The 26,952-nt window shown below is 51.7% G+C and overlaps 1 protein-coding gene across 1 annotated transcript in view; it reads right to left on the reverse strand.

Moving 5' to 3' along the window:
* The window catches only part of CSMD2 (CUB and Sushi multiple domains 2), a 336,176-nt gene that overhangs the window by 33,455 nt on the left and 275,769 nt on the right, over nt 1-26,952 (reverse strand). The window contains exons 39-52 of the mRNA XM_074562714.1: nt 26,583-26,701; nt 26,420-26,489; nt 24,248-24,364; nt 23,114-23,323; nt 21,078-21,266; nt 18,254-18,431; nt 16,388-16,533; nt 11,724-11,804; nt 10,842-10,955; nt 8,930-9,118; nt 8,084-8,230; nt 6,949-7,137; nt 1,467-1,652; nt 968-1,162 (exon numbers count right to left, since the gene is read on the reverse strand). Coding sequence (XP_074418815.1) covers nt 968-1,162; nt 1,467-1,652; nt 6,949-7,137; nt 8,084-8,230; nt 8,930-9,118; nt 10,842-10,955; nt 11,724-11,804; nt 16,388-16,533; nt 18,254-18,431; nt 21,078-21,266; nt 23,114-23,323; nt 24,248-24,364; nt 26,420-26,489; nt 26,583-26,701 — 2,130 coding nt within the window. The remainder of the gene's footprint in view (nt 1-967; nt 1,163-1,466; nt 1,653-6,948; nt 7,138-8,083; nt 8,231-8,929; nt 9,119-10,841; nt 10,956-11,723; nt 11,805-16,387; nt 16,534-18,253; nt 18,432-21,077; nt 21,267-23,113; nt 23,324-24,247; nt 24,365-26,419; nt 26,490-26,582; nt 26,702-26,952) is intronic.

Here is a 26,952-nt window from a genome sequence, read left to right on the forward strand (position 1 = left end):
AGGAATATTTCTATTATTAACGCATTGCTAGGTACAGCCGGCAAGCCTGACTTCCAGAAAAGCCACAAAATGGCCCCAGATTTCCAACTAGAAAGTGACACCCAGCTGCTTCCGACACCGTGACTTGCAGGACAGAGCTGAGGTGGGGTCAGAGCCACGGAGGACACCCAGCCGAGAGCCCTTCGTAGGGCACCGTGGGAGCCGGCCAGGAGCCCCCGCAAACGCAGCTCCCAGCCACAAGCTCCAGCGCTTTATTCTATCTACCGTAAAGATCCGCAAAGCCGCCGGAGCTTTCGCACTCAGCAAGAAAGCAAGAGCCTCACGCTGGGTGCTGCTGACCTTAGTGCATTGCCAAGATCCTGTCATTTGAATTTAGGTGGCAATAACGCCGAAGAAATAAAACGAGGTCAGGCTCACGCTCCCGGATCTGGCTGAAGAACTAGCAGGGGTAAAACTACATCTGTCACCAAAGTCGGCAGGTGCATCTCTAGAAACAAAGGGAGGCAGGAGGGAAGTGAAAGCTGCCATTCTGTAGGACAAATTTTTCTGGCTCTATCTGCACTTAGAGAGAAAAAAACCTCCACCTTTGACAAAAGAAAAGATCCGAAGCACAGCAATCATGTCAGAATGACTGAGCGAGCTGCTGCTTTGCCAAGAGCGTTTTTTGATTTACAGGTGACACCGTTACCCTCGTAAACGTGGCGTTTGCATAAAATTGGAAGAGGTTAGGTTTTAAATCAGAATTTTTTATTTTCTTTCTTAAAAGCAAACTTCAGAGCTTCTGGCCCCGGTGACAGCCAAGCTGCTGGGACCCAACAGCAACAGATGAGCTCATGTGCTCCAGCTCCTGCAGAACTGTTTAGATTAAACCCAGAATCGGAGCAGGAGATGACCTCTCCCCGCACCCAAACTCCCCTGTATCAGAGCCGTTTGCCCCAGCCCCGCTCCCGACCTCCACTGCTCTTACTTTTACAGGTGGGCATCGGTTCGCCGATGCTCCACGTCCCGTTGGCTTGGCACCTGATGACCCGCTGGCCAGTGTAGTAGTACCCGGGGTCGCAGATGAGCATGAGCTGGGCGTTGTAGTGGTACTGGATCTCGTAGGTCAGCCGCCACCGACCGTGCTCAACCGCAATGCTGTTGATATCGGGACAGGTGACAGCTAAAAACCAGACGTGGTGAGTCGGGGAAAAGAAACGAGACAGAGAGATGTTAATAGGTGTTTAACTCCACTTCAGGGCGTTTCAGCAAGTGTGCAGTCTCTGTAACGAGGGGCCAGCGCTAGCACCTCTGTTTTACAGGCGGGAAAGTGAGACACCGTGGGAGGGGACACCGGACCCAGGTTATGCAGGATTAGAAACCCAGCGTCCCAAATACCGCACCTGTGAGGGAGAGCTGGCCATGCTAGAGCTGGAAGACATCACCCAAGGGACTTCCAAAATCCCCCGTGGGCTGGAAACACTCACCCAGGCACTGCGGGGGCTGGTTGCCGTTACTCCACTGCCCAGCCTGCAGGCACTCGGCGCTGGGCTCCTCCCCGGGCGGCAGCTGGAAGCCCTGGTTGCAGTGGTACACGGCTCTGGTTCCCACCGTGTACTCCTTGCCAAAGACAACGCCGTTCTTTGGGGCTCTGGGAACTCCGCAGGAGAGAGCTGGGAAGGAGGAGGGGGGCAAAAAAACACATCAGAGAAATAAGTCAGCTTACAATTTTATCACGGCTTTGCGGTAAGTGAGCTGAAAGCCCAGATCCCAAGCCCTCCTATTTGCTAAAAGCTCCAGCACCCTGTTGAACCCCAGGAGCTGCAGTGAATGCCCGCTTTCAGAGAGGATCAGATTTTCAACTCCTGTCTATCAGCGGTAACAGCAAAGCCAATGCTGAATACCAATTTCTACTGGAAGAGACTCTGGCTCGTACTTCCTACAATATCTGTAACACAAAATGCAAAGTTTTCACACAGAGACAAAGGATTAGGTAGCAATAACGTTTTGTATTTACATCCCACAGCAGCAACAACCTGAAACCCCTTTCCAGCAGCACTTCTGGATTGCATAAGGCAGCAAATTGTGCAATTACGTTGTGGAAGAAGGAAGGCTAAATTTAGCATTACAGCTGAGAAGGTAAGGGGGGGAAATCAGGGGAAAAACTGATAAGCAGGCACAATGCCAAGTAGCTGCTCAAGATGGCAGCTCTTCGGAGAAGATGCTCTGCACCATTCCCGCCGAGATCCTCCCTTCTGCTGCCAAACAGGGCAGAAAGGGGACAGGCAGGTCACAGAAACACGAGCAACAGCCAAATACAGACAGACCGGCACCACGTTCATTTATGCTGCGAGAGGTTCGGAAGACCCTGTTTGATTCCTGTTCCACTCTTCCCTGCCGCTGGGAAAACCAGCGCTGGGAGTCTGTCACTCCAAGCCGTGTTTTTCTCCATCAGTTTTGGGAAGAGCTGGGAAACCAAACCCAGACCTGCCTCCAAACCCAGCGCGCAGGTTCCCATCCCTCTCCTGAGTCCTGGCTCTGGGGGAAGCCCACCCGTCTGTGCAGGCACGGGATGACAAGGGGGAAGAGCAGCCTGGGACCTGCAAAGCTGCTGCGAGGCCACCACCCAGCGTGGTGGCCAACAGCCTCTGCGGAGCACCGAGACGAGCAGAGCCTGCTAGCAAGCACTGATTCGGAGGCAAAACCTAATTGTCCGCATTTTGAAAACGCTCTAAAGCAAATCCATTCCGTCCTGGAGTAGCTCGAGCTGCTCCCAGTCAGCTAATGCATGAACTGGAGACTGAGCTGATGTCTCCTGAGCCACATGCTGATACTTCAATAGCTTTCACCTTCCTGTTATTCCCTGTGCACGCAAACAAGGGTTAGAAAATCAGCAACCTTAGAACAGTCACCTTCTGGTGACACGAACCCCACTGAGCACTAAAAAGGAGAGACCAAACTTGTTGTGTACAGCATCAGCACAACCACTGGAACCTTCTACCACTCAAGGTCCAAGAGACTTTCATCCCACCTCTGCTACATGCGTCGGCCGGAGCCCCAGCCTGGAGCACAATTACTCAGCACCTTGCAGATGCTGGTATTGCTAATAGGTGTGAGTAATTCAGCAGGCTCGTATTAGCACGATCAGGCATATCCCTGGTTGAAATGATAATCACACGTATGTCACTTCATCGAGCTAAGGAGCTTGGCGAATCTCTCTACAAGGCTGTGTGTCTAGACAAGCAGCCACGCTGAATACCAATTTCCTTCTGAGGCAAAAGAAGAGGGGAACCTGGAAAGCCCTACCCTTTCCCTTCCACCTGGCGGTTCTCTCATTATTACTTTCTGATGTTGCATCCAACCAAAGAGGCTGGTGAGAAAGCTGACCCTCTTCCCTTGCCCTGCCCCCAGAAAAGCCTCCTCCTTTCTCTCTCCAGTTCTCTCCGGCAGCCTGATGCTTCGCCAAAACCCACCACCTCTATTTGCCACCAGGAAACGGAGGCAGAGGGACCGCTGGGGAGGGACAGCAGGAGTGAGGAGAGACCAGGGCCAGCCCTGCTCCAGGTCGGCGAGGCTGAGCTGCCACTTGCCTTCGTTTCCCTGCGCAAGGGAAGGATGACCTGCCGCTGCCTCCTCCTGCCTCCCAGGGAGCTCCCTTCTTCTGCCTCTCTGATCGTTTAGAGTCTTTCCATTGCATGAGCCTTGCCCTGATACCACAGTTAGCAATAACACTTCTGGGACAGATGCAGGTAACTAAAAAGCTCATTGAGCCACCAAAAATAACACAAAAATGTAACCCTCTTCACCTGCAGATGGTCGGGCTACAGCATGAAGAAGAATCAGAGAGGGAGAGCCACCTGGGGCTCGATCTCTGCTGCCCTGCACCCGTGGCAGCATCATTTCTTCCCTGCGAATCCGGCGTCCTTGAGCAGAATGTGGTATTAGTAAGGTTTTATTCTCCCCATGAAGCAGAGAAGGTTGATTTTCAGGGTGGCAATAAACTTGCCATCTGCTCCAAAGAGCATTTCTGAGGCTCAAATTGTGGGCACTGCAACGCACCAGAAGCAGAGGAGATGAAAGACAGGGGATGTTGCAGGGGAAAGCGACCCAGCATTCGGCCAGGAGAGCCCTGGGGAGAGTGTGGTCCAGGGAAAGAGGAGAAGGAGCACTTAACGGGGGTTCAGAGGTACAGAAACTCAGTCTGCAAGGAGATGATGTGCTAGGAAAAGGGACAGAGGCTATGAAAGCAAATCTGCAGCTGGGATTCCAAAAACAAAGCAGCTTAAAAATAGGCAGCAGAGACCGAAAAGGCGTATTAGATCATCTTGTGTTCTCCCCCACTGTGCCAACGCAAGACTGTTCCCTGCAGAATATTCTCTGCTGTTTCCATAAATGTCACCTAGGACAGAGCATGTAGTAAAGATTATTCAGAGGGGATGGGGAAGGGGAAGGGGAAGAGGATTATGCGCTGGCAGAAGGGAGCTGTGGGAAATGTCATTTGTTAACTAGACCATGTGTTTACGGGCACCCCAGTTCCCCTCCTCCGAAGGCAGCTGATTGTGTGAGCGATTTATGCAGTGTTACGGATTGAGTTCCCAAACCTCTGCCATGTGGTCCTGGCCACCAGAAAGGATGAGAAATTGAGTACAGCCCAAAACAAGAGGTTGCCAGTTGGCTTGGAGAGCGATGTAAAAGGGGAAAAAAAAGGATGCTGGATTTTCTGTAGCTGAAGCGGGCAAGAAGAGCGGAGCCGGCCCTGGCTATCAGCTGCTGGAGGCCAGGGGGGGGAGCTGCTCCGCCATGAATCGCTGCCGCTCACTCACCTCCCGCAGCCATCTCAGGGCACTTGATCGCCATGGGCCAGTATTAGGATTCCTGATGTCAATACGGGGAGAAACAGAGAGAGGAGGTGACTTTCCCAAAGGGGCTATTTCAGCCTCAGGATCTAACGTCACCAGGAAGCTCTCCTCCTCACGGGACAGAGACAGGCTCTTCCAGAGGGACATCCAGCACCAGGATCCTGATCTGTGCGGTCAGCGGGGACACAGGCACCTCTCCAAAGGGGAAATCGGAACAGGAGCCTACCTGAAACGCTATGAATTGGCCTCCCAGTTCTTTCTCTGTTGGTGACTGCCATGGAGTGGCACCACAGGTTGTGCCTACCAAGCTCTGGACACGTCACACGTGGGGTGGGAGCTTGTCCAGACTCCCCCAGGAGATGGGGTTAGTGCTTCCCGCCTGGCTCCCATGGGAATTCCTGCTCCCGCAGACCTGGGGCGCTCAGCAACATTGCAGGACCCCCTGTTCCTAGGCCAGGTAGTGACAAGTCACGGCTCTGACTCCCTCCCTGGTGGCCTGGGCACCAGCGCTCAGGGACTGGTTTCTGCTTTGAATCACTGCTGTCAGGGGAGTCCTCATCCGAGTACATCCACCCCCAGCCTCCCCACACATCCTCTCTCTACCTCCTCCCCACCTCCCTGTTTAAAATCCACTCCCCACACACCATTACACCTCTTGGAAGTAAACACAGATTTTGGAGCTGAACACGCGGCTCAGGTGCCATTCCAGCACACCAAGGCAGGAAAGACTTAGCAGCATTTCTACCTACTCTTCATGACACGATTTTCCTCAAAAAAGATGCAGTGCATCAGAGAAATTCCTTATGCTGGGCTTAGGATTCAGGAGGCACAGTTGCCATGACAGCCCCTCGCGCCTGCCGGTCTTGCTGCGCGGTTCATCTGCTGGTTCCAGCGCTCGGCGTTTGCCCCCATCCGTGTTACCGCAGACGCTAAATCACTATCGGAGCTCGGGCTCCGTCTCCCCGCGCCACCTTGCCAATGCCACTGCGTCGCTGGGGTTGCTTTACTGCTTTCCACTCACCCTTAAATAAATCCAGCCTTGCGAGGGCTCCCCATGGACGTAAGCACCCGCAGCACAAACCCTCCCTGTAGAGGCAGCGCTGTTTGCACCCCTGGGCGATTTCCAAAGGGACTAAGTGATATAGGAGCACAGAAGAGATTTTTTTTCAAGGCTCTTTGACACTTCCCACACTAAATAATCCTGCTTTTCCTTACGGCTTGGACTGGACAACAAATGCAGACGCCGCAATGAGATTTTGCCTACGCTGTCTCTGTTCTCTGGATAGTTTCCAGGGAAGTCAATGCAATATTAATCCCCAGTGCTCGGTCCCCTTGGAACACGGATGAATGTTCAAAGACACTGAAAGGCTTCATCAGAATAAAGATGGGCATTTTATCAACACAAAGGAACAGGAATGATTGGCGGAGCGAGAAAAAGCTGCAATCAGAAAGTGAACAGGGGGAGGGAGACAAACCGGCGCAGAAGCGCAGCCCCCCCGGGGCACACTGCCCTGTCCTCCCCGCCGCCCCCCGCCTGGAAGGAGCCATGTGCTAAGTATGATCTGTCACAAAGATTACGGTTAATTAGGAGGAAATGTGGAAAGAACAACTACATGCCTAAATCTTATATGAAGCCAAGAGAAACCGGGCACCATCTGAATCCTAAAAAAATTCCTCGTCCCCCACTGACACGCGCAGACCTAAGACAGCACTTCCAGAAATACCAAAGGAAATTCTAGTCACCCAAACCCAGTGGGACCCGTGCTACTGACAGCTTTTCCAGATTTTTCCAGGCAACAGCTTCTCCCAGACTTAACCGAGGCTTGGCCGTGCCTTTACTGAGAGTTCAAACATTGCTACAGCAGCAGCCTTTGCACAGGCGCTTTTTTTCCTCCCCCACCCAAACGCTCCCAAACAGCTACTCCCTTCCCTCCTCGCTCATCTGTTCCCAAAGATGTGGATATAAGAGGAGCACCCTCACTGCCCACCTGCAGCCCAAAGCCCAGTAGGGAATTGGGGGAATTGCAACAGGATTTTATTTTTCCCGTGTTTTCCTCCATCTTTCCCAGGACCCCCGGGTCCTCGCAAGGATACGTTTGCCCGCTCTCACCTTGGCAGAGGGGGATGGCTTCGTTCCAGTGGAAGTAGCCCTGAGGGTGCTGGGCGCAGGTGGTGGTGCTGTGGCCAACCAGACGGTAGCCCGTGTCGCAGCCAAAGCGGACTGTGCTGCCGGGGTGCAGACCCGTCTGGCTGAGGATCAGCCCGTGGGCCGGCGGCTGCGGGAGGCTACAGTAAGGAGCTGGAGAGAAGGGCAGGAGGCAATAAATCAGTCACTGGGAGGGCAGTACCAGGACAAATCCCCTTCCCGTTCTCAGGAATTACACCGTGCTTGCCACAACCTAAGGCTGTACAAGAAATAGAGAACTTCTGATGGAGAAATACGAAGTTAAAAGGGGGAAAGTGCAGGGCTACTATCCAAGTTTCACTCGGCTCTAGAAATAAAGACTAATTTCTAATAATTAATTATTACTTAATTCATTTACTGAGTAAAGGCATTATTTATTTATGACACACTGGCAAGTTCTCAGCCCAGTGTTATAACTTCCGCTAATTAAGATTTGCTAAGTTCCAAAACACCGTAATTCGTTTTAAGGAACCCTCAGCAAACATCCAGTACCCAGCAGCGTTTTTGTGCCGAACGAGCAACTGAGACTCCGTGGTCCTGCTCCTGCAAGAGCAGCGGCAGGACGCCTGCGCAGGAGCACGAGGTGTTCCCGACCATCCACAGCAAACGCTGTAGCGCCATCGGTCTCACCGAAGTTGTGCCTCACACACCGAGCAGCTCCTAACACAAGTTCTTAACGTTTTGTCATGTTAATCTTCAAACATCTCAAAGTGGCCTCATCGCAAGGACACAATAATTTAGTAACGCAGCGATACTGACTGTGAATTGCATGGGATGGGTTTCATTCATCCAGAGCCACGATGTCTGTGGTTATATATTCTGGTTCTGATTCTTAAGGGTGCTTGCAGCCAAAAGCTTCAAGGTTTCTGCTGGAAATAATCCTGCCTCCCCCAGCCCCACCAGCTCGGAACGAGCCCAGCTTTGAGCGCGTTTCCCAGGCCTTGGCAGCGTCTGCCGACACAGATGGCCTCTGCCCCTCCGCAGCAATTTCGTGGAGATCCTTAGCTGAAGGGATGGCCACGTTCCTGGCAGAGGCACCTCGTCTCCGCTGTGTGCTTACCGGAGTAGCGGATTTTGAAGCCTTTTCTGTTGTAGGCATGATCAGAGGACCAGCGGAGATAGACTTTGTTGCCGCTGCTAGTGACGGTCAGCGGGGCAGAGTAGTTCCCACTCAGCGACAGGAGCAGCGGGCTGTGGCCAGAGGGACCTGTAAGGACAAAGGGAAGGAGGAAAAGTCAGGGCTGGCACACACAAACCCTCGCTCCTGGGCCTTATGTGCCAGGGCGTGTTTCTGCAGAAGGAACGGGCACGTTGTGGAACTCCACACAACTCGTGCTCAGGGGGTTTCGTGAACACCAGTCCCAGAGCAGACACCTGGCTCCTGGGAAACCAACTGCCAACAAAGCCCAGTCGATTGCAGTAACACCGTGATTTTGCTCCAGGCTCAAGTCCCAGTGGGAAACCACGGGAGCATCAGCACAGCGCTCGTGTTCTCCGTTTGGTTCCAAAGCTGCATCACTGTGAATACTGACAGTTCCCTTCTCAGTTCATGACAACTCATGGGCCTAGAAAATCCGGTCTGCACGGGCTTCGGGGATGAGGAATCCCACCTTCCCAACTCATCCCTTCCCAGCAACCCCCGCTACAATTTCTCTCATCTCAGGAGCTTGCTGACTCCTGTCCCTTGGGAAAATTGGGCGTCACCCAAAAATCAAATCACTGATATTTTCTTATCCAGAGAATCAGTGAGTCTTAGGAGGAGCTTTCTTTAAGTCCAGCAGAAGGTTACAGGCGGAGCGGTGTAAAGCTCTCCCCAGAGTGCTCTGGGAACAGAGATTAACAAAACTCTGCCATTTCTCTCCTTTCCCCTCAGTTGCTATGCAAGTCAAAGCGGCAAATCTCTTACCGTCAAAGATTTCAAACTCATCATATTGCTTCTCGCTCAGGAAGTACTCGATGGTGAGGGAGATGTTATACCCAGGCTCTACCTTCACCACCCAGGAACAGGTCTGAAAGTGGGGGTAACTTCCCAGGAAGCTCTGGCTGAGGATGACACCGGTGGAGTCCGTCATCACCTCGTTCATCGGACAATGCACTGCCGGGAACGTGAAGGAGAGACAATAGGAAATGAATTTTCCTATTTCGCAGAGGAAGGAAGGAAACACAAGGTACTATGGCCAAGGTCATCAGTCTTGAGGAGCTAGGTCAAGACAGAGCACGACTCCCACCCGCGTACATCCACCGCACCCTTGGCCCTTGGGGCTCACGGAGAATCCCCAGACCCTGACATAGGTTCCAAACGAAGCATGCCGCGCCTCCACAAATCCCAACCGTTTTTGCATCGTTTCACATCTCTTTCAAAATGAACGGCACTGCAACCAAGCAGCTACTTTCCAGTTACAAAACACACCCTGGGAATCCCTGGAAACTTTATTACCTGCGTTGGAACAAGGTGTGGAACTACAGGCCTATCCCAGGTCACCCATGGAGTTGTTAACTAGGACGTAAGAACCCCAATTCCTTTCTCTAATCACTATGCCCCATTCTGAAAATATTAAATCTGGCTGAATACGCTACGTAAAAACGCCAGCAAAAACACCCCAGAAAAGGAGGCAAACACACAAAGTGAGCAAAAAGCATAAAAAGAAAGGGATCGTTATTTATCCATAATTGTCACTAAAGCCCAGTGCAAATGCTGTACTTGTATTAATAGAAAACAGCCAGAACTATCCAGAAAGAACAGTGTATTCTTTCCAAATCCTTAATCCCATCAGTGATTTTTTGACCTCTATAAATTGGTGGCCAGATGTAATTTAAGCAGTCCCTTTACCCCCAGGCTAACAACCATCAGTAAATAATTGAATGACCTCCCTTCCTCTCCTTCAGTTCATGCTATTTCAGAGAGAATAAAGCTATAGAAAAATATCCCATTATATGGTAAAAATGTTCAGATAGGAGGGAATGAAGGAGATGAAATAATCACGGCTGGAGTGAGCAAAAGTACCAGCAGGAATCCAAAGGATAAATAAGGTAACACGGAAACATCTTTGGGATCCCTCCTGAGCAGCAGCAAGGTGTACAACGCAGCCTGCTCGGGGCTTTCATTTTTCTCCCACGTCATACATTCTGTGGCACTAATAGCGAAGCCGTTCCCGGCAGGACGGCCTCGCCGGAGGAGCTCACGCGCTGCAGCCTGCGCTTCCTTTGGCTGATCATGGATCACTGGCAAACCCTCGGCTCACAATTCCTCCCCCCTCCCAGGGTAAGGACGTCTCGGTGACTGTTCTAATGACCTCCCGAATGCCGTCAGACACACGGTGTGTCAGACCTCTGCTTGCTCCCTCTGCAGGGAAGTCCAAGCTTAAAGCGCCTTCCTGAACTGGGGGCTGGGGGTATAATCCAGGGGTACCTGACATGTTCCCAGACAATGCGGAGTCACCATGAAATCCCCGGAGCCAGCAAAGGGCAGAGGAACTTTCCCTATCATTTATCAGAGAGTGGCTGCAGTAAGTCACCCAGCAAATCTCTCACCTTTATTTGCTGGTTGTCGCTTGAGCCCGGCCAAGGCGTGTGACCCAAGATGGGTCTGGAGAACAGCCCTTCCCTGCACAGGGCGGTCTCGCTGCCCTCCTCACAAGGTCCTGACGGGCGGTTTTGCATGACTGGGACCCTGGAGATGTGCGAATTGGCCCCAGAGATGCAGTATGTGCAAGGAAACCTCCCCCAGCTGCCATCCAGCTCACTTCACCAGCCTCCACACTTCACGGCACCCTCTGTAGGAAGCTTTGGCTGCCACCCTGGGCACCCCCAGGCTTTACCTTCACACGTGGGCGGAGGTCCTTCAAACTGGAGGTGAGTGCCTAGTTTGCAGGTCAGGATTTCATTTCCAATCAGGGTAAAGCCAGGAAGGCACCTGTACCTCACTATGTCACCTACGGACAGAAACAGAAAATATCTTGACTCAAGAGAAGGATCAATTCGTTAAGGCTGAACTGTGCCCTGGGAAGAGGGTACCACGGAGGGAGCAGAGACCTCTCGTCCCCCTCGACCTTGCCTCTGCCATCGAGCTCTGGCATGACCATGCGGAAATAAAAGGTGTAGAAAGGCATGCTGGAGTCTCAGCTGGGATAAACTGCTGTCGTGCCACTGAGACTATTCTGATTTGTGCAAGCTATTTCAGGTGGAGACTTCCCTCAAAGAGAGCAGACGGCGAGAAAAAGATGCTTTAAAAAAAATCACGGCTAATTCACTGGTTGCAGGCACACTTACAACGTGGATGTAACCATGAGCAACAGCTAAAAATACAAAAAGCACAGCCAATATGGGTGGGAGGTTCTCAAAAAAAGAGTGACGGCCTCTAAGCTTTCACACAACATTTTGTTTGAAACACCTGAAAACTATTATTGTGGCAAACATTTGTGAACGCTCCTGAACAAGCTCGGGGCTTTCACAAAAGCCCAACCACTTCTTCTGTACTAACAAGAGAGGAAAAGCCTCAGGACAGTCGGATCAATTTGACTCCATGTGAACGTCAGGTGTTGAGCAGGGTCCCACACACCTCCCCACGCCACACACAATCCCACGCGTGAAGGGGTGTCCTGAAACCCCAGATACGGGGTGACAACACTCGTGTGTCTTCCCATGGCATTCCCGGCAGCTGGCGAGGGGGAAGGAGGGCTCAGAGGACCGGGAGAGGATACCTATGTTAAATTCTTCGTTCTCGGTGATGATTTCTGCGTTGGGAACGATGGTCGGCGGCTGACATCTGAAGAGCTGGTAGGCTGGAAGAGAGCAAAGGAAGAGCGGCAGACGTTAAGCTGGGGGTGAAGGCAGCCGCGGCATCTCGGAGCTAAGCACAGCAGGCGTCGGAGCACATCCTCCCTCCCCACACGTAGAAGGAACTGGCAAAAGCACAACCAGCCCTTTCCCCCTCCAAACCCTACGGAGATGGCTCCAGGTACTTGTGCCCCAAAGCAGCTCTCTCCAGTTTCTGACACTTAATCAGAAACAGATTTTTGTCAGTCTGTGGCGAGGCCGGCACCCTGCAGCGTTAATCCACTGGGACGAACACTGAGCAATGACCGACGGGTGCCGACGTGAGGCAACACGACCAGCACCTCTTGGGATACTAAGGGAGAAGATCTGGGTGACCTCAGTGGAATTAGGTCAGTCGCAGCAGAGAGAGAGTCTCAGACTGCTCCAGCACCGAGTAAACGACAATAATTATTCAGAGAATTTCATCCTTACTGCCTATCCTTGAACAGAGATCGCAAAACTCAGCGGTTTATTTTTAACTTGGAATTTTATGCATTAATTTCTTCTGCAAATAATTCCAGGAGTGCTACTGTTTTCAACTGCAAATCCTACACGCAGCTTGCAGTTCTCAAAGCAACCTATGCCAGGGTGATGTCAGTGCCTCACAGCAGGCAAAACAGGGCAGACCTTGTACTTTTTGCCCAATTAGGCGTTTTTTCAGGGGCGCCATGTGGCTGAACGGGAAGAAGGCACCCAGTTGAGGAGCAGAAACAACTCCTTATGGCTCATGCACCTGACCAAATACATTGCAAACAGCAAATTTTCCACCAAAAATTGAAGGTCAGCTAACACCGAGCAAAACAAAGGCCCTGCTCACAAGCATGCGGGTGCATAAGGCCCGAGCACTGTGCTGCTTACGAAAATAAACATACAAGAGCTGTGAGCACGGCTAAATTGAAAAGATGGTAGTGGGAACCAAATGAATATTAATGAAAGACATTTTCTGCTATTTGCTCAGCACTTCTCTGCATCTTTGCTCTCCCCGCACCTGACCCTGGACAAGCGTAACTTCCTCTGAAATATATATCAGCCCTTTAATTTAAGATACTGGAGCTCAAGCTGCCACTGAATATTAATTCTTACTGACCCCACGTTGTCGAACCCTTCACACCACGGCAAGGCTGGCAGTCCTGGCAGCAACTTTAATGAGGCTTATGGTGATGATTAAATACACATGTGCAGAAGTAGATGCCCCACCGTCTCACCCCAACTTCCCTACGCTCTAACCTGGGGTAGGATAATACCTTCCCCAAAAGACACCTGGAAAAATGTGATGTTTGGAGGTTTGGGGAACAGAGCCGCTTCTGGTTATCTGGTTCTGGTATCCCACGAGGGATGGGCTGACGTATCTCATGTGTGCAAGGTGGAGGGAAAGACAAACACATGCTACTGCAGCGGGCTGAACTCAACCTCGGGAGGCCAAAGAGAAGTGCCAGCTCTGCAATTCGGACGCTCAGCCCCTCCTTTGCAACCCAGCACGGGAGCACAGAGAAGGGATGAGCTGGGGGAGCCCGCAGGCGGGATGGGAGAGGGCAGGCAGCGGGGAGAACCCTTCTGCTACCCAGCAAAGAGCCATCCCAGGAGGGAACACACTTACGTGCAACCTTTTAAGCAGATGTTTGACACTGGGGGAAAGAAGGAAAGGAAACCGTAACAAAAATTTAAATTAAATGCTATTCTAAAAGTGCTTGACAGCATCTATTGAAGTGGAAAGATAACCCAGCATTTACGGCATTAATCTCCACTCCTTAACGGGCCATATTTCAATACAGAGGTGTGATTAAGATGGCTTCAGCATATGGGTGATACAGCACCGGCAAAGCTCCTTTCAACAGCACATCCATTCATTCTCAGCAGGACAAAACAGAGTCCCGTCCTTGAAACCACACTGGGACCCCCTTGAGTTACTGTGCCATAAAACCCTCTCCCATCGCGCTCACACATCACTTCGCGCTGGCACCCGAACTAACCCGTTTAATAATAGGTGCAACATCATCATTTTTCAAGGGATGCTATTGAATCTTTAAGCTCTGCGAATCATTCTTTTGTTTCCCTTCCTCCACCCTACAGAAACCTTCCTTTGCAGGCATTTAAAAGGGCAACGGTTCTCCGACACGGTGCTGATCGTCACTGGACGGGAAAAGACAATTTAAAGCTGAAGGAGGACGTCTCCTATGTCCTAGATCTGCCAGCATGCAGACGCAGAAATGAAAATATACATTGCTGTAGATCCTGAGGAAATTGCATTTCCTGCAGATACACCCCAAGGGCGATACCAAAGATTTAGCTGACTGCGCTGCCTGAGCCCGGTGTGAAAATTCCCCCCCTTCCTCCTGCCCCTCTCCCGGTGCGCGTGGCACCAGGCGCAGACCCAGAGCCGGGGAAAGAGAAGAATCCCACCCCGGAAGCAACTGCCTCAATCACTTAAATCTTTGGGGTTAGGCTTTATACGAAAGTCCCACGTACACAGGGAGCAATAAGCCAGTAAGTGACACTTTAACAAAAGGCTGAGCAGTTGCGGGAGTGCCCAGCTGGTTATCAGGTTACAAATCACTGCTGGGCTCCGCCGATCCGTACCAGCACCGACCCCAGACCTCTCATCGTGCCTGCGACTGGCTTTAGACCCCACGTAAACCACAAGCTAAAGAAACCTCAGCATAAAGTGCCATCAAGATTAGAGGATGGCAACATATGCTGGCGGGCTCCACCACAGCAATGATAGTGTCTAATTCATATTACAAAAGGAAGCATTTGCTGAACTGCAGCAGTGTTTACACATTGCTCATTTCTGAGCCAAACTGCCTAAACCATAATTTTTTGCATAACCGTTATATAAGCGCCATTGTCTAGTAATATAAATCTTACAGTGTTTTGCAGCAGTAAACCAATTCCCTCCGAAGCCTAGCAAACATTCTTTAAATTCAGCCTGTCCGTATAACACTTGCCTTTCAGAACCGAACAGAAGCTAAGACATTCTGCACAGATTCATCGTGTAATTCATGTAAGACTTTGTTGACATCGTTGCCAGCAAATTACCGAAGCGAGGGGAGGTCTCCATTCGCGCTTTCCAAAATCCCAGCACTGCCGTAGGAACTTGTTAGCTAATCCAATTTAAAGTTGGGCTCTTGTTTAGTGGTGGAAAGCAAATGCTCTCATTTCAATGTAATACCCAACATCTCTCTAGTGTGAGCTGCACTCACACCGAAGAATCCCCAAGTAATTCAGGGATTTGCAGAACTCTTTTCCTCCCCAGAGAAACAAAGTCACAGAATCACGGAATGGTGGGGGTGGGAAGGGCCCTCTGGAGATCATCCCGTCCAGCCCCCTGCCAGAGCAGGGTCACCCAGAGCAGGTGGCACAGGAATGCCTCCAGGCGGTGTTGGGATGTCTCCAGAGACGGAGACTCCCCCACCTCTCTGGGCAGCCTGCCCCAGGGCTCTGCCACCCTCAAAGTAAAGAAGTTCCTCCTCGTGTTGAGGTGGAACTTCCCATGGTCCAGTTTGTGCCTGTTACCCCTTGTCCTGTCCCCGGGCACCACTGAGAAGAGCCTGGCCCCATCCTCCTGACACCCCCCCTTTCAGTATTTAGAAGCGTTGATAAGATCCCCCCTCAGTCATCTTTTTTCCAGACTGAAGAGACTCAAATCCCTCAGCCTTTCTTCATCAGAGAGGTGTTCCAGTCCCCTCAGCATCTTGGCAGCCCCTTGGCTGTCCCCTCTCCAGCAGTTCCTTGACCCGGGGAGCCCAGCACTGGACCCAGTACTCCAGATGTGGCCTCCCCAGGGCAGAGCAGAGGGGGAGGATGACCTCCCTCCACCTGCTGGCCACGCTCTTCTTGATGCACCCCAGGATGCCATTGGACTTCTTGGCCACAACGGCGCATTGCTGGCTCATGGGCATCCCGTTGTCCCCCAGGACTCCCAGGTCTCTTTCCACCGAGCTGCTCTCCAGCAGGTCACCCCAACCTGTCCTGGTGCAGGGGGTTATTCCTCCCCAGGTGCAGCACCCTGCGCTTGCCCTTGTTGAATTTCATACGTTTCCTCTCAGCTGGAACACAGCTGCCATTTAGAACAGGCCACCAAGTTGACCCAACTGGTTTAGCATAGCACTGGAAAGACAATTCTGCATCCAGCCGACACTGCAGGGAAGGAGAGTTCTGGCAAACAAAGGAGAGCCACCCATAACAGGATCTGCCACGGAGAGGACGATATTTACAGGCATCACCTTGAGAGAGGCGCGGGGTTGGCGTGGCTCTTGGTTCACAGGCACTTGATCTGTGCTTGAATTGTCACGGCGTTACGGATGGATTTCCACATCCGCACAGACTCCGTGACCACTTGCCGGGGCTCGATTGCATAAGGGACCTTCCATCTCAAACCTGTGAAAACTGGGCCCTTTGTGGAAGATTTCAGGCAAAAGTGTGGGGTTTTTTTTCCACATCTTCCCTTCCCCAGAACTAGTCCTCCCCACAACAAACCACAACCGATCCACGCCCCGACACACCCCGTAGGCAGGTATAAGGCACGAGCTGCTCAGTAAGCAATACAGACCGTAGAAATAAATGGCAAAAATCCCTCCGTTGGCTGCATCACTGTGGAATTTCATCAGGACCTGATTAGAAGAGCTTTGGGCTGATTTCTTAGCAGAGTTGCCAGTGAACACACCGAGCTGTGGGGCCGTTTGCTGTGGACCATCCCTAAAATCATATGTCAGAAACAAAAGAAAAGAGCATTATTACAGGTCTTTAATCCCAGACAACGACCAACCTCCTACACTGCACGCACAGAAACTCCTCCATGCTCTTCCTTCCTCGTCCTCCCTTTTCTACATCTGTGTTACAGTCTCAGCAGCTCCCTGGGCAGCTGACCCGGACTCCCAGTCCCCCTCCCCACTCCACTATACCCAGAATAATCTCCTCTGGCAGGGCAGTGCTCACCCGCTAGACAATTACAAGCATGAACTTCACTTTTAACCTCAGAACTTGAAGAATTAGGGCCAGTTTTCCAATGGAGCTTCACTCCCTGGTTGCACAGCAGACGCTGAGCTATTCTGAAAGTCAGGCACTGATTGAGTGCTACAAGCTCGAGAATTTGGCCACAAGCTCTTCAGCCAGCGCAGCTGCGTGTGCTCCCTGCGCTGACTGAGGTTGATAATATGCCATTTCTCTTCCTTTCTCCAAATAGGAAAGGAAGATCCCAGCCTGTGAGGCTCCCGGGGTGAAGAAATCAGTGCCACCTCATTAACCGCAGCAGAGTTGTGCCCATTTTACATCAAAGGTCACAGCTCCCAGTTGCTGCTATTTAAAAGGCAGCTGGGAGTCACAGCCGGTTCCTAACGCCATCCCAGCATTGCCTTTGCCGTCTGGGAGGTCAGCCTGGACTGCGGGGCTGCGCAGCCCTGATCGGGAAGGAAAAACCGAAAGAGGACATTGGTAAACAGTTTACCAGCGTTTTTTTTCTTCATTCAGCCTCTATCCATAGGCAGGTAGCCATAGATAAAGTACAAAAGGAATAAAAAAGAGCCCCAGAAAATGTCTATCAGAGAAATCAGAAGCGAAAGGCAATTCCTATTATGCGAGTCCGAACAAGATTCATTTCAACTAAATTTAGCTTGAGATAAAGACCCTGTTTACCATTCATAAAGTCTCCTCTGTAAAGCCCCTCAGGCTTCCCAGGAGATGTTTCCTCATTCCTTTCCGCAGAGTATTTCGGGATGAAGGGATGGCCTGATGAAAGCATCCAGCAGGATGAGGGGGCCGTGCCGCCGAACGCCCTCCCGCCACAGCCGGGGACCCGCTGGCTGCCCCCCGGCAGCTCAACCCCGACTCGTGGCAACCGCGGCAAAGCAGCCGGACCGTGCCTGCTCAGCCCAGGCACCGCGGGGGCTGACGTGCTTCATTTCTAACTGCCCAGGATCGCAGCAATTAAGGGCAAAAAAGACCTATAAGGTTTAACAGGTGCTGCTGTACGGCCACGGGCGGGACTGCTCCTTGTGAGCTGCACAACACCGAGGCAAAGGCACCAGGAAAGCCAAGGGTTCCTGTACAGACTCCCCGCTAGCCCAAAGGACGACATTTCCCTCACGTGGCACGAGCAGCCCCGTCACCCAGTGAGCGTCCCCTTCACGGCCCCTGCCGTCCTTGCCTCCGTCTGTCAAAATTAACTGTGTTTGGAGACAGTCACCTCGTCCATTTTGCTAGCCCCTTGCAGCACGTGGTCGTTAATCTAAAGGCACCCGGAGTGAAAAAAATTCCAAACCCTCATCCCCGTGTCCCCAGAGGATACTTCCTCACGCCCTCAGACACAGCACTACCCACGCCCCCGGGCAATGGGCGCTCTATTTATCAGCAGAGCATCTTTCTGAAACGGAGCCTTAGGAGCGACTCCAGTCGCTCCCCACACCTTTGCTGTACCCACCAAACGGTGATGAAATCGTTGTAGGGCTCCGTTTGCAGCAGAGTGAAGTTGAGATGGATTCCATATCCCACCGGCACTGTCAGAAGCCAAGTGCAGTCCTGGGAATTGGGGTACTGGTTGGGGAAGCCGGGAGAGTAAACCGTACCATTCTGGGTGGTGACGTTCCCCCCACAAGGCACTGCAGGCAATCAGACAGAAACACAAACCTAATGCAGAGATATCCCCCAAAACAGTAACTCTTAAAGATCCCCTATTTCCCATTTTTCTTTCCTTTTTTTTTTTTTTTTTTTTTTTTTTTTTTGATAAAAGGATAGCAATTCTGGAGGATCCAGCCCCGAACCTTGAATAATTCCTATCTGTCACAACTACATCTAATATTTTCAACTTAATTCCATTACAATAAATGTAAGTGCTTTGGAGCTGAAAGGAGACTGCCAGGGTGTTTTGTACAGATGTGATAGCCAGGTGTGCAAATAAACTCTATCTTATGCCCTCGTAGGAGTCTTTGGGCTCCACCAGCTGTCTGCACCCATGCATGGAAAATACAGCTCCTGCCGAGATCCCACCAGTGGGCAAATCTCTCCACTTGTTCCTCCAGCGTGGCCTGGACCAGAACCACCGAGCAGCTGGCTTTTCACAGAGCACATCTGAGCAGGGGGGAAACGATGATTTGTGTGACAGCACCATCCAATTCATTAATCAAGCCGACAGCTCTATCGCGCCAGGTATCTTCCAGCTCCAAAGGAACTGGCAAACTGAAGAGAGACACTCAGAAACAGCCCGGGCAGCAGAGGAGAGGGGGAGGAAGATGACGCCCTGCTGAAGGCACCGCGGGAGGGCCACAGCGGGTCCCTAGGTCTGACAGTCCCATGTACCAGCGTCAGCTTCTGCACCTCCCCGGCAACAAACCAAACCACAGCAACATCTGCAGCGTGATCCTGGCAACCCGCCACAGCCGAAGGCACGGGGGTAGGTGCAGACAGCGTCACGCGCCTGAGCCAGCTCCGCTCCAGCAGCCACATAGCTGCGTTAACCCAGCCCTTGGCGTTGGCTAACGCGTTCTCCCTCCCGACACACCTTAGGAATTCGGGCTCAGTGCTGCACACTCACTCTTCTTCGTAGCTCCACAGACTTCTACCACCCCGGCCCTGACTTGGTGCTCCAGATGTGAGGTTAGAGCCAGGCTCCATATTATTCCCTGCCTGGTTCTGCTCCGCTTATTCACGGGGTCTGTCACGCTGAGAAAAAGCATGTGTATTTCTGTAACTCCATACACTCATTTTCTGAAACAAACACCCAAGGAACCTTGGGGGCCAAGTTCCTTTCTGCCCTGCAAAGCAGCAGGCAGCCTGCTGATCACCAGAAGATCTCCCTGGAGTGGTGCTGGAAACCTCGGTTTCTGTGCATTTATTTTAGAATTACAGCTTCTCTTTTAATTAAAAGGGCTTTCAGCTGTGACCTGTGCGGGAAAGGTGAGGTGGTTAGCCTAAGGCAGAGTCCTCACTGCTTGCTGCTATGCAAAAATGGACCATTTACGGAAACAGCTAGAAAAGGAAAGTTCTGCATTGACTGTAAGAGCACTAACAGCCCACCAGATGCGCACACAGAGAAAAAAAGCAAATGGTCCAAAACATACCTAACCCCTCGTCCCTCTGTGCTATCAGAAGTGCTGAAGAGCAAGAAAGCTACTTCAAAAACACCGTAAGGAAGGAAGAATTGGATGGCTGTAGCTGGCAGAGCTGACGCCGGAGGCAGGTAAGGGCGTGATCCCGCTGCCCCCAGCCCCTCACCCCGCGAGCAGCACCCAGCGAGCGCGGGACGGTGTCTCAGCTAACACACGTCCCTGGTGCATTGCTGGGGCCAGGGGAAGAGCAGCTGAGGATTCGGTTCTGTGTACTTTGCGTTCTCTGGGGTTCAAGGACTTAAAAGAGGAAAAATACCACCTCTCCCTCTCTCTGCCCAGCGCGCGGCTCTTGCAGACCAACTGCTGCAAAGAGGCTGGGATAAAGGTCAGCGCTCCTGGGAAATGTGGTGGGAAAGCTTCAATAAGCTCCTCTGAACTTCTTAGGGGTTCGTATGAAAGCCTTCTAAAGTAAACCACACACAACTCAGTCCACTGGCGCACAGGATGAAAGGCTGCAACTGCCCTGTTGGGGGCTGAAAAGCAAATTTGGACATTTGAGCTTCGATGCCTAGAACACAGATCCACTCCTTCAGCCTGCAGGGCCCTCCCAGCATACATGGTCTTCAGAAGGGAGACCACGGTCAAGCTCACTGAAGAACTCCCATCCGGATCATTTTGCAGATGCCGTCATTGCCACACTAAGGAGACTAGACCGCGACACATCTTCCCACACTAAGAGCCTCCAGAGCTGCAGGGGTCTTTTACCAGGGACTGTTTTTATTTGCCAATGCTAAATCAACGGAAGCTGAACATTGCTGAAGAAATAAAGCAGACAAGAACGCGCACTGCAATCACCCTGGAGTGCTTCCTTCTGAAAGCGCAGCTCCCGCCGGCACCAGCGGCGAGACTGACAGCTAGAGACTGTCCTCGCCCACAGCACGAGACTCAAACGCACCATCTCAAAAGATGCACCTTGGTTTTGAACTGTTCAAGATGTTCACTTTGACTAGGCTGAAATATGTTCAACATCAACTCATGGAGAACATGCTTCCGCCTCCAGTGACGCTTTCGTTTCCAGAGAAACTTTCACCCCAATTACAAAACAATGATGCAAGAGGAGGCCAAGAACAGAGAGCCGAAGCCGTTTCTCTCCCCAGAAATGCCCGTCCGGGTGCTCTCAGGGCGACCCCAAAGCCATACCTTCACACCTGGGCAACGGGTGGTCCCAGTTCCTGTTGGTGCCGTGCTGGCAGGTCAGGACGGGGTGGCCGATCAGCTGGTAGCCAGGCAGGCACTCAAAGGAGATGGACTGGCCAACGTTGTAACCAGCTCCTCTTACAACACCATTAGCAAAAGGTTCAGGGTCAGGGCATTCCTGCAGCTCGTAGGCTGAAAAAAAGATAAAAAAAATAAGGAGGAAAGTTTCATAGTTCATATTTTCTCACAAAAGCAGGAACAGTACACTGTCCGTGCTGCTTGGCTACTTCCTCCTCATACAATGACTTAATTGAAGGAGATAAACTTTAATGAACCCTGCACACATCTGCATAGAGCCGGGGGAACGTCCCGCTTTCAGCCGTGAGCCCCGGGGTCTGCCCTGCTCCGCCGGAGCCGGGATTCACAGACTCACCCCGCACTTCACTTCCAATTGGGAAATCTGCCTTGTTTTTCGACAAAACGTGGACAACCCTGATGACGAATGCAAGTCAATTGGTTAACATGTTCCACCTGGCATTATAAATTATTGGTCAGCCTTGCTAGAGCTAATTTGCATAGCAATTTCCATGAGATTACCCAGAGTGCCTCAGAGAGCACATTCCTTCCTAAATTGTGCAGTAGCGCATGAATTATATGGTGCATGAACAGGACAGCCAAGACAAAATTAATGTTTTCAATTAAGTATGAGTAGCGGCTTTTATTGCTATTTCTGGGAGTCAGCCCTTTGTCAGTCCTTGGCTGTATCACACGGCTGGAGACACATGCTCCATCTCTCCCACTCCTCACGGCTCTCTCCCAGGCAGTAGCTGGACCGCTCGGCTCCCCGCTGCTGCGCAGCAAACCCCATCACAACTGTATTCCATCTGAAGTACACGACCTGCCCTGGGCATCCTTTGCCCCCTCCTATTCCCATGTGCCAAGGACAGGTGGACAACGAAGACCAAAAGGTTTTGCAAAAGCACCCATCGAGGTGGAGCTGTGGATTGAGCAGAGCTAGAAGTTCATGGTCTCTTCCAACAGGGCAAAGGCAGCCCCAGCCCAGCACCCTAAAAGAGCAGCATGACCCCTAAGAGCAGGAGCATTTCCAGAGACGGGGACGGCTGCTGCCCAGAGAACATCACATCCCCAACTGGGGAGCTGCCGGAGGACTCAAGCTGGGCAAGACGGTAGGCACCTCCATTCCCCTGTCATCTTTGTGCCCCAGCACAAGGCCAGGCTGCAGCTGAGGATGCATTTGGACTTCAGCTGGGGTTGTTTAGCCTGGAAAAGAGGAGGCTGAGGGGAGACCTTATCACCCTCTACAACTACCTGAAAGGAGGTTGTAGAGAGATGGGGGCTGACCTCTTCTCCCTGGTGACAAGTGATAGGACGAGGGGAAACGGGTTCAAGTTACGTCAGGGGAGGTTTAGATTAGATATTAGGAGACATTTTTTCACTGAAAGGGTTATTAAACATTGGAATAGGCTGCCCAGGGAGGTGGTGGATTCACCATCCCTGGAGGTGTTTAAAAAAAGGGTAGATGGGGCACTGAGGGACATGGTTTAGAAGTGGCTCTTGTCAGGGTAGGCTAAAGGTTGGACTCGATGATCTTAAAGGTCCCTTCCAACCTCAACAATTCTATGATTCTATGATTCTATGATTCAGCTGAGAACGAAAAGCAGCTGCAAAATTCCCGAGCATGTCCTCATGGCTGCTGAGGACTCTCCTCTGCACATGAAAGTCGACAGAGCCAAGATCTAAGTGAATCCAGCTGGAATTAATTCTAAGGCATTTCACTGTCACAGAGCACTCTAGGAACATTTATTTGCCGTAGGCGTAAGTCCGGGTGAACAGATCCCAGTTATTAGGATTAAGCATGGCCTTCATGTAACACCTTTCCACTCATTTGGATTAAGCCCTCATGAAATTAATTCAACAGAAAAGCAACAACCGTGCCGTCTACCCTCCCTCCTCCGCCCTCGCCATTAGCACCCGGGGACAGGACTGTCCCACTGCCGCTCGCTCGGTGGCCTCCTTACCTTGGTATTCCAGCTTGAAGCCTGGCTTGTTCTGCGAGTGGTCGCTGTGGAAGTACACGGTGGTTTCATGGGATGTCGACAGGAGGGAGCCCGGGATTTCGGTGCCGCTGAACCGCCCAATGACGTTACTGGTGTCGTACGGCCCATTGCGGATTTCCACAAAGTCGTGGTTTGGCTCAGTGGAAAAGTTCAGGAACTGGATGTGAGCACCTGGAGAGGAGGAATGAACAGTCTGACCCTAAAACTATGCCCAAGCCTTAGCACATCAGCACCGCTCTCCCAGTGATGCCCAGTATGGCCCGGTCAATCAGCAGGAGTACATTTACCGTGTCGGAGGCAGGGGGTGCCTGTAGGTATCTAGTTTCAGACAAGCTCAGGCTATCAATGCCCGTATTTTTGGGCACTCCTCTCCCTCCGCCTGGCATCAGAGACATCAGGAAAGCAAACCCAGAGCTCCCCAGAGCTCCCCTCGCTTGCCTGAGCAGAGCCGGCAGGACACAGAGCCGGCAGGACACAGAGCCGGCAGTGGCTCACGGCAGCCACACTGAGCCGGGGGAGAGGTAATTCAGGAAACCCGGAGAGTCAGCGCTTCCTCCAGGCAGAAGATACTTCCTCCTCCGGGCGATGGGGCGCCTGCTGGGCTGGCCTGGGGAAGAGCTGGGCTGGAGGCGGGCAAATCCCTCTCTTCCTAAGGGCTGGCGAAATCCTGATTTTGAATGTGCTGATGCCTGCATGAACTCTAGCCGAGGTAGGACATGACCCAACACAAGCTCTGGTCGCTCGTTACACTTACAACGGGTGATGCAACTGGAGATGTTTTAAGGCTATTCGAGACACGAGTAGTTAAGATGGGGAAGTACAGACACTCTACGGGAGGACGTTACAGCTCATTCACAGGCGTCCCCACAAACTCCTATCAGCCTGATACACTCCACGGTGACCTTCTGAAAAAGTATTTCTCATTTCATAGCACCATATAAATGCATCTTTAATGGAAAGTGTAATCGGGAGGTCAAACAACAGAGTTTCTGTAACTCATCCTGGCAAGCGATGCGTCCAGCACTGCCTGAACAGGGACGGTATCTTCCTATCCTCTCTTTTGTGACAGCACCAAACCAAAACTGGCCGCCTCACCAAAGCCCACTGGCAGCAATATCCTCCATGTGCAGTCCAGGTTGCTTGGATAATTCCCTGGGAACCCTGGGCTCAGGAGCACTCCTTCCATCTCTTCTGCTGTTCCTCCACACTGGGCTGCAAAATCAAGAGTGTCAATGGTCAGGGTGACTTATGGGTCTCTCTGGATGATGGCGATGGCCAACCAGCTGTGTGGGAAATAACGAAATTAAAAACAAAGAAGAGAAGAAGGAAAGCCTGCTACGGAACCAGCCCAAAGTTTGCCAGGCACTGCGTGGCCGCATTACTAATGCATGTGCCTTTCTCCTGCCCTCTGGAGATAAAAGCCTGGGCCCAGAGATGCAGTTTTGCCTATCACAGTGGGGGAGACAGATCTGAGCCGTGAGAGGAGAGACAGGCGCTGTGCTCCGTCCTTGGACATTGCAACAGTGCACATCGCGCACGCAGAACTTGTTTGAATTTTTAACCACCCAAAAAAAAAAAAAAATCACTGTGAAGAAACAGACTGATCTCATTTTGACTCCAGTTACCACTGCTTCTTTTTCTGGTTAACTGATCTACCTGGACTGCTATACTTGTCAATCTCTGGGCAATTACTGATAAATATAGAACAGAGTGTTTGCACGCTGAGTGAAGCAAATTCCCTACCAAGAAGCGATCCACAGATGACAGCACAAAATATGTTTACAAAAGACAGCACATGAAATTTAACGACAGAGAGCATCTTCTCATGCTTATCTGCGTGACCTCTACCTTGTTACAGTAATGCCACCCAGCCGCACACCCAGGTGTACTCCTAACACGTTCTGACAGTGAAGGTACAGATCCCCTTTGTCCAACAGCTCATTACGTGTGCACTTGCTACTAACAAGGTTTCTCCCAGAAGATTTCTCTTTCTTTTTCCTCTTAATGGCTCTTTAATAGAAATACTTCTAAATTATTTAGAAGTCAAGCATCTGGGTGAAGTGGACCAAAAGAAAATCAGCACGCTTCGCCAGGGAAGCAAGCTGTTCTCTGAGCAGGGGAACGACCAGCGCCTGGGCTCCGTGCGGCCGAGGTGCCCTGGACAGGGTTTGGACACATCAGTGCGCGACTGGCACAGGACAACGAGCCGCAGGACCGTCACCACGGGGCGCTACGGCAGCCCCACAAAAGACAAAGGTCACTCGTGATGATCTGCGCTTGGCTGCAGAGACGTGTTTACGCCTCTCGAGTTGGGTGACCTTTTTCAGTCAAGTGTGACGCGAGCTGAGGAACACGAACAGACAGGCAATGGGGGTTTGTACCACTGCACTTGGTCGTGACTGTCCAAAACCAGACAATCTGAATTAAATTGCGTGGTGTTCGCACCGGGACAGTGCCTAGCCCGCACAGCCCAACCAGGCACAATCCTACCCAACCGGGTGATCGATGCCGATTAAAAGAAGGAAACCCGAAACTTGTAGTTTCTCATCTGGTCTCCAGCCAGATACTGGGATCCTCCTCCAGGCTGGGATCCCCCAACTAACTCTAATGCTGAGCTGAAGGGCTTCTGATTTCTCCCAGAGCAACTCCCATGGGTACGCGTCCTTTAGCTCAGTCATTCTGCTGTAAATGTCTCTGCATTTACTCCTGGCCTGCAGATCATCGGATAAAAGAACTGTTAGCTCTTATAATTGCTTTAAAGCAAAATGATGTAAGCTAGAACAGCAGGAGCCTGAAATAACTGTTAACTAAAGCTATTAAATGCATAAATGTCTCTCTCAAAGCTGTAAAATGTGCAATATGAATATTAAACATCTAGATTTGCTAAAAGCAAAGTATTGAAAATAATTCAAGAACTCCAGCAAATTCCCTTCACCTCCGTGCCTCTTCTCCGAGGGCTCACTTCTTTCAGGGTGGAAATCGCCTGCCCGGTTCTTTTCTCCGAAGGGCTGGAACACGGAGCAGGCTCAGCCCAGCTCCTCAGGGGGTGCCACGGGCAGCCAGCTGCCTCCCACCCGTTCCAGACAGAGCACTCTGGGCAGCCCACAGGGACTTTTTTGTTGACATTTCCCCCGCGACAAATGAAGGTTCTTCCATACACTATCTCACTTCCAGCAAACCTGCATTTCTCTAACTCATAGCTTTTCCTTTTTTTTTTCAGAAAAGCGTTATAAATATCTGCTAGGAACGAAAGAACAAGAGTCCTACCGATGCAAAGCGGCGGTGGGTAATTCCAGCGGCGGACGGTGCCGGGCATGCAGGAGATGTGAGAGTGGCCCTGGAGGAGGGGAAAACAAGACAGAGGGTTTGGAGGGTCTCCCTGTATCCCAGGCATTCGTTCTCATCCTTTTTGTTGGAAAATGCTCGGTACCTGAAGCGCGTAGCCCGGCTCGCACTGGAAGGAGACGACATCGTTCACTAAATAGCGCTCGCCAATCTTCAGGCCGTTCCCGGGCACGGGGGGCTCCGGGCAGCTGGACAGACCGACGGCTGCGAAGGCAAGAGCGAGATGAGAGCTCGGGGAGCGGGGACGGGGTCTGCGCTGGAGGCAACAGGAGTGGAAATGCTCTCCTTCATTTTACCCCAGCCCCCTGTTTAGCAACAACCTCCACCACAGGCACGGGGGAAGTCCCATGGCCTTTGGATTCCCCACAAAGACACCCCCGACCACGCTGCATTCCCCTGTGTTACGGGGTACGTCCAGGATCCAGAGGTTTTCACGTCTACTGCCTTCACCTCAC

This window comes from Larus michahellis, chromosome 19 (assembly GCF_964199755.1).
Source record: "Larus michahellis chromosome 19, bLarMic1.1, whole genome shotgun sequence".
In the NCBI taxonomy this organism is placed as follows: Eukaryota; Metazoa; Chordata; class Aves; order Charadriiformes; family Laridae; genus Larus; species Larus michahellis.